This window comes from Pleuronectes platessa, chromosome 9 (genome assembly GCF_947347685.1).
Source record: "Pleuronectes platessa chromosome 9, fPlePla1.1, whole genome shotgun sequence".
Lineage (NCBI taxonomy): Eukaryota > Metazoa > Chordata > Actinopteri > Pleuronectiformes > Pleuronectidae > Pleuronectes > Pleuronectes platessa.
This window is the reverse complement of record NC_070634.1, coordinates 21,982,341-21,998,552: the sequence shown is the minus strand read 5'-3', so window position 1 is coordinate 21,998,552 and position 16,212 is coordinate 21,982,341. Positions and strand designations below refer to the sequence as shown.

The following is a 16,212-nucleotide window of genomic DNA, read 5'->3' as shown; positions in this document are numbered from 1 at the left end:
TCTCAACACTATCACGCTCTAGTGTCAAACACATTCTGTGCTCCAAAAACTCAAAGATGCAGCACAAAGCCCCCAAACATTAGAAAAATAATTCACAACATGTCCGTTCCCTTTGAATCTTATTCAGAGAGAAAGCTCAGCTGGTTTTGATGAACCTGTTGTTCTTTGTCAGACTGATGGCGAGCACATGCTGAGCTCATGGTCAACTGTTTGGAAACAGCCAAAGCAATCTGCTCACTCATATATCTATTTTTAACAAGTACATTTGGATCACAAAATCTGAGAATAAAGATGCAATACTACGAGAAGGTCCATATTAATATTATGAAGGCATTTTGTTATGTTATACCTGTCAGTATATAGGTTTCACATATAATGAAATACTATCTCTAACTAATTCACTTCCCTTTGAAAAGATTGTGCAAGAAACGGTCTATTCTGTATTCTGAGGAACGACCACACAGACTTTGAGGAAACTCTGTTTTGTGGAGCAGGAACTGTTTGGCTGTGGTCGACGGCTGTAGTTGGTCACATCTGTGTGCTGAAGGGGTTTCACAGTTTCTTCAGAACCAATGAGATTGATACTAAAGACTCTGGATCCAGAAGGAGTGGAACCCTGGTTCTCCTTGCAGCCTGTTTCCTAAATAAGGCTAATTTATTCTGGTAATATTACTTTTTCTCGTTAAAGTACAAGTTTATTCTCATAATATGATGATGTAAAAGTCAATATGGCCCAAATATTGCAGATGATACACGTCAAATGGCCATAGGGCTGAATTAAATTGCCAGCCACTGCGGTAAGGCCTTCTTATTGGTTAAGCACCGTACCAGGTGACTTGATTTGTTTAATGTTCACAGCATACCTGAGCAAATCTGATGGAGGTCCAGGAAATCACCGCCTCAGACATCTGAGTGTGCGTCTGTGTGTGGTCGACATTGCCGATCTGCTGAGTTTTCTTTGTCTGCTTCAATTAGATTTTCCTCAGTTAAACAAAGGAGCCACACTTACCTAAAAAACACCACCCAGTCACTTTGTGCAGTCTGGTTTTACACCACCAGTCGTAAAACATGCAGCCACGAGCCGTGCAGTCTTGTGTTTGTGATGCCGAGGGTATTTTATGTTCACGCAAAATGAATTCAAGTTCTTCAATTAATAGGCCACATTTAATACATAAATTAATTTTCTTTCATGGCTTGAATCATAGGGTTCAGTCTGAACAAGTCTCAGGGTTCTGGCCATTACTTCTCCAATGGAGAGCATATGCCATAACCTCACAGTCAGCACACTTTGTCTTATTCAACAGGTAAAGAAAACGTTACACAACACAACCTATCAGAGTCAGTTTTGAAAGCAGTTGGGTTTTGTAAGATGTTTTGACAAACCTGACCATGACCACAATTTGTTTGCTTTTGTGTTTTTACGTCTTTAAAGGTGAAGTTGTTTAAGAGGTGAAGGAAGATCTATTACAGCTTGACCTAGACACCCCTGTTATCAATCAGTATCGATGGGGCGCTGAGCAGATACATGGCAGCACGGCTCCGACAGCGTTCATCATAAAACAGACCAGAACCCTTCCAAAGTATAGTCACTCCGTGTTCATCCCCAGTCACATTCCTTTGACTCCAACCCAGCGAGGTTTTTATGTGTTCACAGTTCGCTCTTAGACATCTGGGTCAATGTTACCGGCTGTAGATCTCGTTTGAAATCACTGACACAAGCCATCGAAACGCTGTTTGCAAACAATCAGGGACTCTGTGGGACTGTACTCAAAACAGACTTTGGTCGTATCTACAGATTTTGACTGACTAAAGTAAAGTTATCTGGAACAATAACAAGAATACCTGAGAAAGCATGGATTTTTACCTTCTCCGAGGAGGTTATGTTTCCACCCCTATCCATGTATCTATTTGACGGATTACAACTAAACTGGGTGGAAGGATGCGCTGGGTCGGTGCAGAGCAGACGGCGGATCAAGAAGTTTTTTCCATTTCTTTAACATAGCAAGATAAAGTGTTTTTCAACATTTGGGTTGATTCCTCTCAGAATATTTCATAGATCTCGATGAAAAAAAATCAGGCATGTTAAGGAGACTGATATTTATGGGCGTGTGTAATTTGGTGTAGTTCCAGATAGAAATCCGGGTCTAGTCAATGCAGAGGTATGCATTCATATCAATCATATAAATCTGCCAATATATTCCTCAAAGTTTCCAAAGTCGGAAAAAGAGGCCGCAAGGTAATTTTTCGGGGATTTCTATTATGTTGCGTGGGAGAGTGAGCTTGAACTAGAAGTAAACTAAAAGATCTCATACACAAATATTTAGTCAGATAAATCAGCATCAGGAAAAAATAACTATAAAACTAATGCGCTCCAGATGGATTTGTCCTGTTGCTTACCTTGTGCAGACACTTTCCAGATCATAGAGTTCAAGGGTATGGCTGAAAAACCGTCAGGGTCAAAGGTCAACCACGAAGATGGGGTCAGACTGGGTCTGAATTAGTTATCACTCTTCCTCCTCGTGGCCTTTCTCTTTGAATTCCTCCACAGAAACACAGATTTCACCGAGACAGTTTTGTTTATAAAGAATCGATTTACATGTAATCAAATTTTCCATCAAAGCATTGCAGTCATGCAGCACAGCAGAACGATTAGTTCTGCTCTCAAGCTGGAAGACCACCCTCTTGAATAAAGATGGGGGGGGGGTGCAGAAACAAACTATGATTTACTGTCACTTGTACCCACAGTGACATGTGCTCTTATTTCCAACCAGCCCAAGTATACACACTTAAACATATACACACATATTTCTGGGGCTGCGTGAAGGAACACGCCACAGAACCACATGTCCCTTTCCATGACAGACACAAAGTAACACACGCTCACTCACACACACTGACTTGATTAAGACTTCACCTTGGGTTGCGTCTTCCTCTGTGTTGTATCTCTGGCTACAGTTAGCAGACAGATCGATGGGGTGGACGGGTCGGAGCTGTCATCCGTCTCTGGATCCGGCTCCGTCACTCCGTCCATCTGGGAGGGATTACATGGCTGTGTGTAGTGTGCAATGTGCGATTTGCATCGGTTGGGTCTCACTATATGTTTGTGTGTGTTTGTGTGTGTGTGCGTGCTTGTAGTGCTGTGTGTTATCATATGAAGTCATCGATGGAGATCTGTTTGTTGTGTGTCCCATCATCCTGAGACACACGCAGTTGCATCAAGTGAAGGGAAACGAGAGCCTGGTGTTCTCTCTCTCTCTCTCTCTCTCTCTCTCTCTCTCTCTCTCTCTCTCTCTCTCTCTCTCTTCCTTCTGGTTGTGTGAGAAGTTTCCAGTTCAGGTTGTGGTGGTTTTCAAATCAAGGTTGTCATCAGCTCTTGTCGCTCAGGGCGTGGCAGCAGGTTGAAGAGGTACTGTAATCAGAGACAGAGATATAATGCATAGAAGAACGTGAGGGCAAGTTGGGAAGACTTGAAAGTTGAAGGACACTTGAAATACTTCGGCTCCATCCATACTACTCGTTTATGTGCGAAAACGCATTGAACTACAAATACCTCTGGTGTCCACGCTACTGCAGAGTTTAAGAGCCGCAGTAGAAGAAGAAGAAGAAGAAGAAGAAGAAGAAGAAGAAGAAGAAGAAGAAATCTGTGTTTATGGGCTGTAATTTCCTGTTTGATTTCACCACTTCTAGAAACACAAGCAAGTCCAGTCGCCTATGTACATGTGCAAAACTTCTGAATACAGCATGACATAATGCTGCCAAGTACATTTACACTCTTGATATATATTCACTCAGGTAACTTCTGAAGATACCTGGAACCCTCACAGATGTACCTCATGTAGTGTCTGCAGACATGTTTTCTCATTTGCTCAAAGTGCATACACTCCAGGTCACTCACCGAGCTGCAGGTAATCGCACTGTGTGCTGCCTCACATGTGTTTTCTAAGGGGGGGGGGGGGGGGGGGGGGGGGGGTGGAATAAACTGAATTATATCCCAAAGCTGATGGTCAAGATGACAGCCGCAGATTTGACCCTGAGTCAGCAGAACGAAAGAAAGCAGCGTGTGTGTGTGTGTGCGTGTGTGTTTACAGCTTCTGTTGGTGTTAAGCGCTGCCACAGCTTCACGTTGTGTAACCCGATGACATTTTCTTTGAATGGGGACAAAAACCACAGAACCTCTTTTCCTGACTGGTGTTGAAGTGAAGGTCTCACTTACAGCACACAATGGAAGATTAAAGTGGTTTTGTTAGTCAAAATCAATGCTTGTAAAGAGGACAAAGAGGAAAAGCCTTTGTTGCCACTCTATCGACAAACAAAAGGTCGAGTTTATGGGGTCCTCAGGGCGATGATGGTCTGTATTGTCACTGCACTGGGTTTCTGTACCCCCCCGTAATTAGGCTTTTATAAACCAGGGGAATGGTGAGTCAGAAAACATCCAGGTCTTTGCCATCAGGAATGAAAAAATGAAAGCAAATGTTGCAGATAGTGAATGTTACTGTATAACTCCTCCCACTGCGGCGGAGGAAACGAGCGCGGAGCACGTAAAGAGCAAAAGTTTCCCAAGCTGCCACATCTCGTCTCGATCATTCCAAAGAGAACAACGATGAAAACGTTCCTCAGTTGTCTGTCATGTAAGCAGCCCGTGAAACTCACCATGTGCTGCGGCCAAAGAGTCAGAAGTCATCTGGTTGGAAGACACCACCGGCTGTGACTTATCATCGAGCCGGCCTTGGAATTCCTCGCTGCTGATGCTGTGAGCGGAAAAAAGAGAAACTCGCTCCACGGTGAATGCACGAGCGATTCTCCGCAAATTACTTTAAGCACGAATGTCAGCGGAGGTGAAGCTGAGTTTGCCGCTGGACAGTTGCCCAGTTTGTTCCATCCCATTAGACGTTCTGTGAGTGTTTAAGGCTGCATGTGATTCGCAGATGCATGCTCTTACAGGCTGCGCTGGGGACCAAGGCTGTGGGAATATCAAGGTGGAGGCCGCAGTCATTTGTTTTTGATTGTTTACTCCCGCAGCCCGCTCGGGTCAACAACTCGCACCGCTAACAGATTTAGAAAACAGGAACAAGATGCAGATCTTCGTTTTGATTTGTTTGCTTTGGCCGTTTTCTCTCTTTGTTGTTTCCTTTATCGGACTTGGGTGCATTCTTTCACCCTGACTTCATTCTCTTGGCCTTTCCCGTGCCACTGTCATCACCAAGGGAGCCTGAAAGCTAGCTCCCATATGGCATCAAGAGGACCGCGTTTAGATTCATATATGTTTGTCTGTTGGTTAGCAGGATTATGCTAAATCTACTCAACGGATTTCCATTCATCTTTAGTGGAGGGGTGAGGTATGACCTAAGGAAGCATGAATTCAGTTTTAGTTGAAGTTCATTTGTTACTCTAGAAAAAGCGAATGAGAAGAATATGCTGTCCAGTGTCTTTAGCAGCAGTTGATGGATCAACAGATTGTCTATCCTTAACCAGTTTTAATCAGGTGCCCTTGGGCAAGGCACCTGCCCCCCGAGAGCATTGAGTACACACAAGCACAAGAAGGAGACGCTCTCAGGCATGACTGTTTGTTTGAGCTATTTGAGTGTGGTATAGAAACAGTTTACATGAGCTCATTCAGACTTCTAAACTTGAATAAACACAGATTTGAAAAGAGCTAATAGACACTTGACAAAGTCAGATATCATTAGAAAACAGGGTTTGAAGAATTGGATTTAGTTAATCTTTTTTTTTTTTAGAGGTTAAGAGGTTGTGAGTATTAGCTGTGGTTTTCCATGGTGTTGATGCAAAGAGAGGGGCTGTGGTCAGGAGCACCACAGCCACAGTAGTCTAAAGAATACTTACAACAGCCATGGGAACTTGTCCCATAAGGAAAGAGATGTCAGCTTTTCCATCTCTGCAAACGTTGGCCTGAGATCCACGTTCCGTTCAGAGCAGCCAGAACTCTTTTCCGTGTTAGTTTTGAAAAGCGCCTCTGATCGCCACAAATGTTCCTACACTCCACCTTGAGGATTCACAAGGATGCCAAAATCTGGGTCATTTGGAAAAAAATGTCTTTCTCCTTTGTGTATGTTATTATAGAGATTGAAAGTGCTTGTGAGTGGAGTGAAAGAATGTGGAAGAAGGTTGAAAGGAACAGAAATGAAGATGTGTATGATTCCTCATTGCAAACAGGGTTACATTAGATGTTTGACTTAACAAAAATCCCAAGAAAGAAGAAGAGAAAGTTCTCTGCAGCAAGTATCAATCAAACGTGTACACTTCTGATTTGACCTCTCCGCACATTTGAGGACTTCTAAAGCTGTCCTTTCTCTAAAAGTCAGGGATCCTTTGTAATTGCTCTCTCCTCCACAATGGAAGCCTTGTTTTCCAATCTGCTTGCATGTGCATAACTGCAGTGTGTGTTTGTGTGCGTGTGTGTGTGTGTGTGTGTGTGTGCGCGCGTGTGTGTGTGCGTGTGTGTGCATGTGTGTGTGTGTGCCTTTTTGCAGCCCCTCATCAGGCTCATTCCACAGCACAGCTGCAGTGGCTGAAGTCACACAGTTTGACTCGAGAAGGGGCTTAGCAGCTCATTACTGGATAGAACAAAGTCGGCCGAGAAACGGCGGTGACTAGTAGCCCTGGCAGAGGTACAGAGCACAGGTCATGTTGTCACTGTGAGCTGAAGGTGCTACACTTTTTCCCTGAAGCCCAGGGAAAGGTGTCCTCACTTGGGGCCAAACGCTGAGCTCACTTTGACACAAAAACAACATAATTACTGAAATGAAAAGGCCCTTTCCTGCAGAGGTTTGTTTGCACGTACAAGTAGAATGTCACTCAGTGGAGCGCATGCCAAGGCCAAACCTTAAATTCAATCAAGCTGCACCAAATTGCTCAGATCATCAGTGCTCTAAGTACGTCTGACTGCTTCATCAAGATCTCTGATCTCGATTTTTCTTGAGGAATTCACCAAAATGTCGTTAAAATTAATCGAGTTCGCTCCAAGGCAACCCCCATGGGTTCTGCCTTGTACATTGTTGGGTTTGTAGCTTTTTGTATTAGGAATTTGTCCTTTTTAAAGCACATAGAACTCCTGAGATGGTAAGTTACAGTGTCTGTGAGGATTTATTTAAAATTTATTTCACGCTTGTGTTCAGGAAGCAGATGACAGCAGCTTTTGTACATCAAAACATTTGGATTTGGTTTTTCCAGAGCTCTGTGTTCCTTTCAGGACAAAAGCGTCAATGCAAATTAATAGAAGAGGGAAGTTCGGACCTTGAAATCATCAACATCATCAAACCTCATCTGTATTGAGAACATATCTCCATGCATCCCTGTCATTTATATGATGTTTTCTTCCTTCATCACTTGTCTGTCTGTGTGTATCTTCCTCACATTTCTTTCTTTATGCTTTCGTTTCTCTGTCGGGTCAAATATCTCCTTTCCTGCCGTTCTTCTTGGCGGCTCATATTGTGACATTTTAATCTGGACATCCGCGTGCGTTTGCCAAAGCTAATATTTGGCTCAGCTGAAGAATTTAAGGAAACAAGAATGCTCTCAGTTTTTCATCAGATGCAGACTTGAGCCTGTGGCCATATTAATCACTCAGCGTTTTTTTCTGTTGTTTCTCTGCAGAGATTGGACCGGTCACAATCACAACAGACCCGAAGAAGTTCCAGTATGAGCTGCGGGAGCTGTACGTTCAGGTGGGTTCAGAGATCATCTTCATCGAACTGAGAGAATGACCGGAGTAACCTGGACACTGAGAGTCATATGGCCTTAATAAGAACAGGCAGACTGTGGTCTTGCCAGACGCCTTGTTTGGAATGTTTGTGAGCTGGTCAGGAAGCTTCATCAGTCAGTCTCCATCAGGAGATGAAAGAAATCTCAAAGAATTTTTTTATTTTTTTTATTTTACAAGAAACCTGCAATCAGTTTTCCCATTTAATGTGGATTTCCATCCTTTTATATGATGTTGCTAGGAGGTCTACCAGTCAAAGCCTTGGTCACATGTTGACTTTGGAAGATGATACTGAAAATCTCTTCTCTATCTCAGGTTTATTTTTCTTCCTGCATCATTGCAAACACATGTATAAACAAAAACATGCGATGGCCACACAGCTAAACAGAGCACTGCTAAGTCTGTGTACTGAGAGGGAGAGGACTTTGTGATGGGACCTTGTTCAACAAGAGAAGCCAGTAGCAAGTGGAAAAACTTCAAAACCAGTGCTCTTAAAATCTAAAAATGACAGGGGAGATGGAGTGAAGTTTGTCCTGTGAAGAAAGACATTGGCGAGTGTCTTTGCATCCTTGGCCCGTGCTCCTCTCTATCTGCTGCGTGAGTGTGTCTTGTGTGTAGCAGGGACGGGATCCAGCTTCCTCTCACTCGCTGCTTCATTCATGAGTCTGTTTTTCTTCACCTCCTCACCTCATCCCCTGAAGAGGCTTTGGGCAAAGTGCACGGAAAAATACTCTTTGGAATTGACATTTTTCTTCTTCTTTCATGAAAAGTTATGTTTTTAAAGGTTATAAACGAGATTTTAAATGCGACATATTGTGCTAATATTCATTACATGCTCTAATGTTTAAAAAAACACATACTGTCCATTGCTTCTTAACTTTGTAGACTTTTACATTCACATCAAATAGTTACGGCCAACAACTATTTTGGGGTACGGCAAATATATTGTCATCCTGAGCAGAACCTGAAGCCTCAATCCCTATTTGTGTCTGAGCTTTACTGGTCTTTACTGGTTTTAATACATGTTAGCCCCTCTCTGTGAAACCACTGAACCTCCCAAAGAATTATCAAGCAAGATGGCTCCTGCTCCGGCAGCAATGTAAACGTGACACCCGGGTGATCGCGACAATTTCCATCCTGTTGCTTCTTTGCTGTGAGTGCAGATTAACGGCGTTACCACACCTGTCACCTGCAAAACACTCTGAACCAGTGGGCTACACCTAGTATTTGTTTTGGTCCAGGACGCTATAGTGCAACATCTCGTGATGGAATGTCATATGTATACAACCTTTAAGGAAGGACGTGTTATTTTTAAACCACAGAAGCAGAAGTAACCAGCGGGGGGTTATCAGGTTTATTGCTGGGGGCAGAGGTTGAATGGAGGAGTTGATTTTCTGGCCAGACGGGAGATGTTGGGTTTCAGAGGAAATAGAGGAACTCTGTCTATTCACCCTCTGCCCCCCCCTGGCCTAAAATAATGGGTCACCCAATTCCAGATGTTACTCTTTGGGGATGATGCATCAAAGATGGCTGCTGGACCACTCAGACAGACAAATACGTGCTATTGGATAAACATTTCCTTTAGACCAAATTAGTCAGACAGAGAGTTTATAAGTTCTGCTCTAGTTACTCTTGTCAGTATGGTTAGAAACAAGATGATTATTTTTTATTTTTTAAGTTCATTTGATGTCAACAGTCCTCTGCCTTACAGCTTTTGTCTTCTCTGCATTATAATAGCTCAGTAGTCATGTGTGCTAATCGGACAGAATCAAGAACCTCTCGGTCTGATCTGCTACCAACCTGGTTGCATTTTATTCACATATTATTTAATTTGATTGAAAAAGTTAAACTGAAAAGGACTGTTACTGTTACAGATGCTGCACTATGCGCATATGAGCACATATGCTGACGATACCCTTCTCTTTCTCAGGGAGGCGGGGACTGTCCGGAGATGAGTATCGGTGCCATCAAGATCGCTTTGGAGATCTCCTTGCCGGGGTCCTACATTTACGTCTTCACAGATGCCCGTTCTAAAGATTACAAACTGACCCATGAAGTCCTGCAGCTCATTCAGCAGAAACAGTCGCAGGTTTGGAGATTTTTTTCAAATACATTATCATGGTTTCATGTAGGTTAGGTTTAAAGGAACAGAGATCACATTTTTATATGTGTGCTTGAATGTGTGTAGGTGGTGTTTGTGCTGACGGGGGACTGTGATGATAGGAGTCACATCGGCTACAAGGCTTACGAGGAGATCGCCTCTACCAGCTCTGGGCAGGTCTTCCATCTGGACAAGAAACAAGTCAATGAGGTAAGAGGACTCATTTTGAGATTCAGAGGAAAAGCTGTCTGGTTTCAAAAGACCTAAAAAAAACAATATTAGAAGGTGGTAGGTTGCAGCCATTTTCATCTCCTTTGCTGCCCCGTGTTCAAGACCCGAGCCCAGATCAAATGTGCAAGAAACATTCAGCTGATTGATGCATGCACCTTCCTTGGACTCCGCTGCCAAGGAGAGATTTCAAAGGATGCAAAGAGTTAAATAAGAAATTTAGTATCGTAAATACTTTGGAGGAAAAGTCTCTTACTTCACATCACCAGGACAATGAGATATGAAAAATGCTTGTGGCTTGCAGGATGAAAATATGAAAATGCATTATAAATTCAGGGAAATTTTGATCGATGTGAATATTTTTCTCCCTCTACCTACACTGCGATGGTTTGAGATGAATGCACTGTATCATATTACAGTGCTTCACATGTCCCGGGTAGAGCAGCATCTGGTTCTGGGTCTCACACAGTAGTGGTGGGATTCTCCATAGGGACAAGGAGGAAATAAAGGGGCAAGACTGCGCTGGAATGTCGGACATTTTTCTGATGAAAGCTTTGCACATGCTGAGGGGATAACCTTGTGTGCAGTGTGTGTGTGTGTGTGTGTGTGTGTGTGTGTGTGTGTGTGTGTGTGTGTGTGTGTGTGTGTGTGTGTGTGTGTGTGTGTGTGTGTGTGTGTGTGTGTGTGTGTGTGTGTGTGTGTGTGTGTGTGTGTGTGTGTGTGTGTGTGTGTGTGTGTTGTGTGTGTGTGTGTGTGTGTGTGTGTGTGTGTGTGTGCGCATTATAAATGATACGTATTTCCTGCATTCTTTACATTTTTGATCCATTCGCTGTAGATCCTAAAATGGGTGGAGGAGGCCGTGCAGTCGTCTAAAGTCCACCTGTTGTCCACTGATCACTTCAGTGGGGTCAGCAACACGTGGCAGATGCCCTTTGACCCCAGCCTCAAGCAAATCACAGTGGCCCTGAGTGGCCCCGCACCTGACATCGAAATAAAAAACCCAGAGGGTAAGATACGTGTTATGTTTATATATCGACAGAGTTTGGAATCTAAAGATTTACCAGACATTTATTAGCATACTTGTAAAGATGAGCGTCAAAGGGAAAATGAAAAACCTGAATAAACATGTAAAAAAAGTGATGATTCCATTCAGGGCACCAGGGGTAATGGAGTAGTTTGATTATGAAAATAATTGTTATCTTCTTCTTTTTCTTTTTTTTCATAGTCATCTTTACAGTATGTTTTGTAATTTGTAGAGATAATACAACAACAAAATTAACAATTCAACATCCTTCGAGTATTAGACCTATTTTTAAGTAAAATCATATTCTGTAATTTCAAGAATAAAGCTCAAATTGAACAAAAAAATATTATGAGAATAAAATCGGAAAATAAATAATATAATATTCCGACTTTATTCTTGAACTCTCCAATGTTTTCCCTTTAAGTCCAGTGCAGCTGCAGTGTTGTTTTTTTTCTCTAGACCATTGAACTTACAGTCTGGTTTGGATTTGAGATGTCATATGGGAAGATCATATTTAAATATATGTAAACGAGAAGACAACTGTTTTGGGATAGTTCTCAAGAAACAAAGCTAACTGTAGAGGCCACAGTTAATGACCACAGAGCCGGTAGAGGTAAAAACAAAACCGTTTTTTCATGGGACTGGATTTAGTCAAGCATCATCTGGGGTCCACATGTTCAGCACATGTTCCTTCAATTACAGTATGCTGGCTAATGCTAAAACCATACCCTGCATCTTAATATTTGGACAATTTACAGCAACACTGAGTATGCAACCTGTGGCCTTAGAGCCATAAGAGTTTGATTGCCTGGGTTAAAGGGGAATAATTGTATCGATGTTCATGTTTGGCCTCCAGGGAATGTTGTGGGGAAGAGTGACGGCCTGACAGAGCTCCTGCACATTCCCAACTCGGCCAGAGTTGTCAGCATCAAGGACCCGCAGCCGGGGACGTGGTCTATCAAGGTAAACAATTCATTCTTTACCTGGACATGTGTGTAAAGTGGCAGGCTTCCGCTAACAAGTCCCGGAGGGGGAAGCTAGTCTTTTAAAAAGGATTTACTAGCAAGTAGTTCGGTAGCAGCCTATTAGCAGGAAATGAGGTCACAGCTCACACCCCAGGAGGAACCCGTGGCCCTATAGGAAGGCTCTTTAGTCGAACTGCTGCAGTGATATATCAGCATGTTCAAATACAGTGATACAGAAACAATTTAATATGCATGTTGTGTGGTAGAAGCATCTCCCAGCAAACCCCAAAAACAGGGTCACAAAGACACATTTGAGCCTGAGATGATTTTAAGACAGTCCTGGTTGGTTGGGCAAAATCCAAGGCCGCTACTGTCAACAACACCCCCCCCCCCCCCCCCCTTCGTTTGAAACTGTCGGCACCCTGCTACCGACGTAATGTATAAAAGGTCACACATTTGACTGCCAAGACTGTCAATTCCAGATGTTGGGAAATGACAAGCATTTTTACCTGAGTGATTTGTTGTGGGGGCCTCACTGACCCCTGTGTTCTCGGCAGCCCCCTGCTGGGACTCTTTCCCTCATCTCCGCATAGCTGTGTTTTGTGTTAGCACTCATTTGATTTACGGGGGCCGCAGATTGGATGAAAAACTGTGTGATTGGAGAGGATGCGTGTACGCTGAGAGATTTGCAATACTGTAGTTAGGTATTCCCATTATTTGCTGTGGAACGGCTTTACTCTTTTACACATAACATTTGGTTTTAATCACTTGCGAGTTCCCAGCATACAGCATGTTAGTGGCTGTTTCTTAAGTCGCCTTTTCATGCCTTTCCAGCCCCTTTTTCCCAAAGACCTAATGACATTATGGGCTGTTAAGTGAGAACATACTGTAACATTGGCTGCGGTGCACACATGCATTTACATGTAGATAAAGTTTTCCACTAAAGTCCACACAAGGTTTTGGTTTCTTGTTACCTGGGTGTGAAAATGCACTCAAAGTAATACATTTGTGTTTATGGTCTGATGTTATGTTCAGCCGTTCTGTGGAAAGCTCAAATTGACCAATTTGTATCGGGCAACTGATAAATCGGTGGGGCTCCGATGAATTGATCACATTAATTGGATTGATTTGTTTTCTACTTTGAGTAAAAGATGCTTCTGCGTCACTGAGGTTTCTGTTTGGAATCTGCACATCAGCAAACTCTGACTGACATCTGTGCTTTCTGACTTCATCCCGTGTGGTGACCTGTTCTCATGGAAAAGAATATTAAACAGACATAAAAAACAGATATTGCATCCTGGGGTCTACTTTCTGTCCTGTGTCTCTCTCTCTCTCTCTCTCTCTCTCTCTCTCTCTCTCTCTCTCTCTCTCTCTCTCTCTCTCTCTCTCCTTTAATCTCTCTCAGTCACTAACAGTATCTTCTTCCCTCGTACATCTTCCTCTCAACACGTTTACTCCTCACATTCTCTCCCACAGCGAAGCACTCTGGGATTTGCTGTTGTCTCTCTCTTTCTCTCGCTCTCTGGCCCCACAACATCGGTTTTTTTACATCTCTCCTCTCGCACTCTGCCTTTTCAATCTTCGCCCCCCCCCCCCTCCTCCCACACACACAAAGTACACAACACTGGCTGTCCAACTAAAAATAGTGTAGCTGTGTTCCCCAGGAAATGTGGATAAATACTTCCAGTGGGAGTTTGCATGTTCTGCCATGCTGGCTTTCAGTAACACTAATGGCCCGTGAGAGCCTTGTGTAAAACCGCAGATTGTGTGTGAAAAGGAATTTAATCCTTTTTAATCTGCCTGTAATTGGATATTGTGGTGATGTAGAACGTGGGTTCATCGCACCGTCACCTTCTTCAGTTTTGCCGTGTGAGTTCTTGCAGCGTCACCCTCCCTCTGTGCTAATTTGATTTTATTCTGATTCTGATATCAATGATCCTATTTTGCATCCGGGCATTGTTAGATGATGTATTCAGAGTTTTGAGTTTCCAATGGTCAAAAAACCATCAACACCCGCTCAGATCAGGCTTTGGTCATCAATGGGAATGGAGTCATCAGCATTCACTGCAATTGACAAGTATATTTAAGCTTCATACTGAATTGTATAGCCCATTACAACAGTTGGGGAACGTTGTAATTTCTAAAGCATGCAAACAGCTCAAAGGAAGCCAAGTACAGGAGACCTGTTCCTGTTCTCTCTCTGACAGAATCACACAAGGATGCATAGACTTCATAAAAGTTATAAAAGCAGTATCGGCTGTACAGTGTGTCAGCAGTAGGGAGGAACCACCTGTGAAACGTCTCCTTCAGACACTCATGGTGAATCAGCGTGTCTCTGAGTACGAGGGAAATCACTTTTCGGGAAAACAAAATTGTGTCTGGTCATTGTCTTTCACATATGAAGTCTGTAGCTGGAGATTATCCGGGGTCAGACACGTTCACAAAAACAGGAATATGTCCAGAAATGTCAGACGAGGGAGTTATTTTCCGGGCATATTACGAGGGGGCTGGCAGGAAAACTGGTCTGGAGCAACCAACTCAGACATTTGCATTTTAACGTACAGCCCCTCTGGAAAATGTCAGGAAAATATCCAAGATCTGACCAGTTGAGTTTAGGATGTTGGAGAGACCTGGGCAGTTCACTTTGTCTGGGTGGGTGTGAAACAGGGAAATGAGTTCCTTAATGACAGGGACTGTTCTTTTTTTTTGTAAAAGCATGACCTTTAAAGGACCTCTCCCCTAATTATGGCCTCATTTACAACTAACTAAAGACCCGGGATAATCCTCTAGCAGCCATTAGGGCAGGTTTGATGGCCACAGCATGTATTGTGTTTCGTGACTGAAGGCATTAGCATCTGAGGTTGTGCGAGATCCCCTTTGTTCTGGTGTTAACTCAATTTCACATCAAGCCTAACTATTGTTATCTGTCTGCCTCAATGCACTTCACTGTCCTGGTTGTTTTTCTCTCCAGGGAATTAAAGTTAATGTTGGGTTAAACATAGTCATCGTCTGGAAACACAATAAATCAGCACATTTTCTTTCATTTCACGCAATTGCAAATGACAGTTTAGGTTTGCATGCCTCGATGTGTGTTGTGAGTCAGTGTCTGTCGCACCTCCAAGACGTGCAACCTAAGGTGAGGAGTTTCCACCTCTCAGCAACCTATACTTCACTGTAATTACTCTGTCTCCATTTGTGAGAAGCTTCAAACGGGCCCTGCACGGCGAAGAGCGCACGAGCCATTAGCCGATCTCTGATTATAGTGGTGGTGTTTGTTTAATTAAAGTATGAATGTCAGACTGAGTGGGTCATCTCTGAATCCTGGATGTTTTATAAGCTCGGGTGTGAGATACTTGTCAGTCAGTTGGCCTGTCTGTACATGTGTGGTTGGTTGGAGGATGCACACAAAGGCTGTTACACAAACACTCTCAGTGGTGTGTCTGTTCAAAGCTCTCGGAGCGTAGATGCTACAACTCTTCTTTCTTTTGATTCAGGACCATGAATTGACAACAGGCCAAGGTTTTGGGCAAAATCAAACATATGACAATCATATTGTTCCATATGAATGCTAGTTATTGGGAATTTTACCTGTTTATATACTTAGCTTAGCTTAGCTTAGCTTACTATCCTTTAAAATGCAGTGTACTTCCTTATGCCATCATCATGAGCCACTGTAAAAGTACTTTTTTGATAATATATCTGCAGTGAAAGGTGTTTTATACATATTCTCTGTCATAAATATTTTTTTTTATGCTTAAAAGTGAAATTTTCTGGCTTGGGATCAATTAAGTTTCTCTTTACTCTTATCTTATAACAAAACTGATGATTTACACTTTCATTGCACAAATTAGTTTAAACCACTGTACTGTAATAACGATTATGTTATGCAATCAATACAACAGACACATAATATAAGTTTTGAAAAAGTATTAATTTAAATCTCCCCATTTTGTGATACAGGTCTCCAGCGCAGGAAGACACTCTGTCCGTATCTCAGGTCTCAGCACTATTGACTTCAGAGCCGGCTTTTCCAAAAAGCCCACCCTGGACTTCAAAAAGACGTTGAGTCGGCCAGTTCAAGGTCAGTGAGGTCACCCTTTCCAAATCGTAAAAAAACAGAGAAGGACACCACAGCTGTTGTATGTTTTCTCCTTCACCTGTTGTCTTCACTTATGCC

The 16,212-nt window shown here is 42.9% G+C and overlaps 1 protein-coding gene across 1 annotated transcript in view; it reads left to right on the top strand.

Annotated features, from left to right (window-relative positions):
- Positions 1-16,212, top strand: part of hmcn1 (hemicentin 1) — a 77,295-nt gene that overhangs the window by 7,116 nt on the left and 53,967 nt on the right. Inside the window, exons 2-7 of the mRNA XM_053430487.1 lie at positions 7,612-7,682; positions 9,648-9,806; positions 9,906-10,028; positions 10,882-11,053; positions 11,927-12,033; positions 15,996-16,116. Of these exons, the coding sequence (XP_053286462.1) occupies positions 7,612-7,682; positions 9,648-9,806; positions 9,906-10,028; positions 10,882-11,053; positions 11,927-12,033; positions 15,996-16,116 (753 nt within the window). The remainder of the gene's footprint in view (positions 1-7,611; positions 7,683-9,647; positions 9,807-9,905; positions 10,029-10,881; positions 11,054-11,926; positions 12,034-15,995; positions 16,117-16,212) is intronic.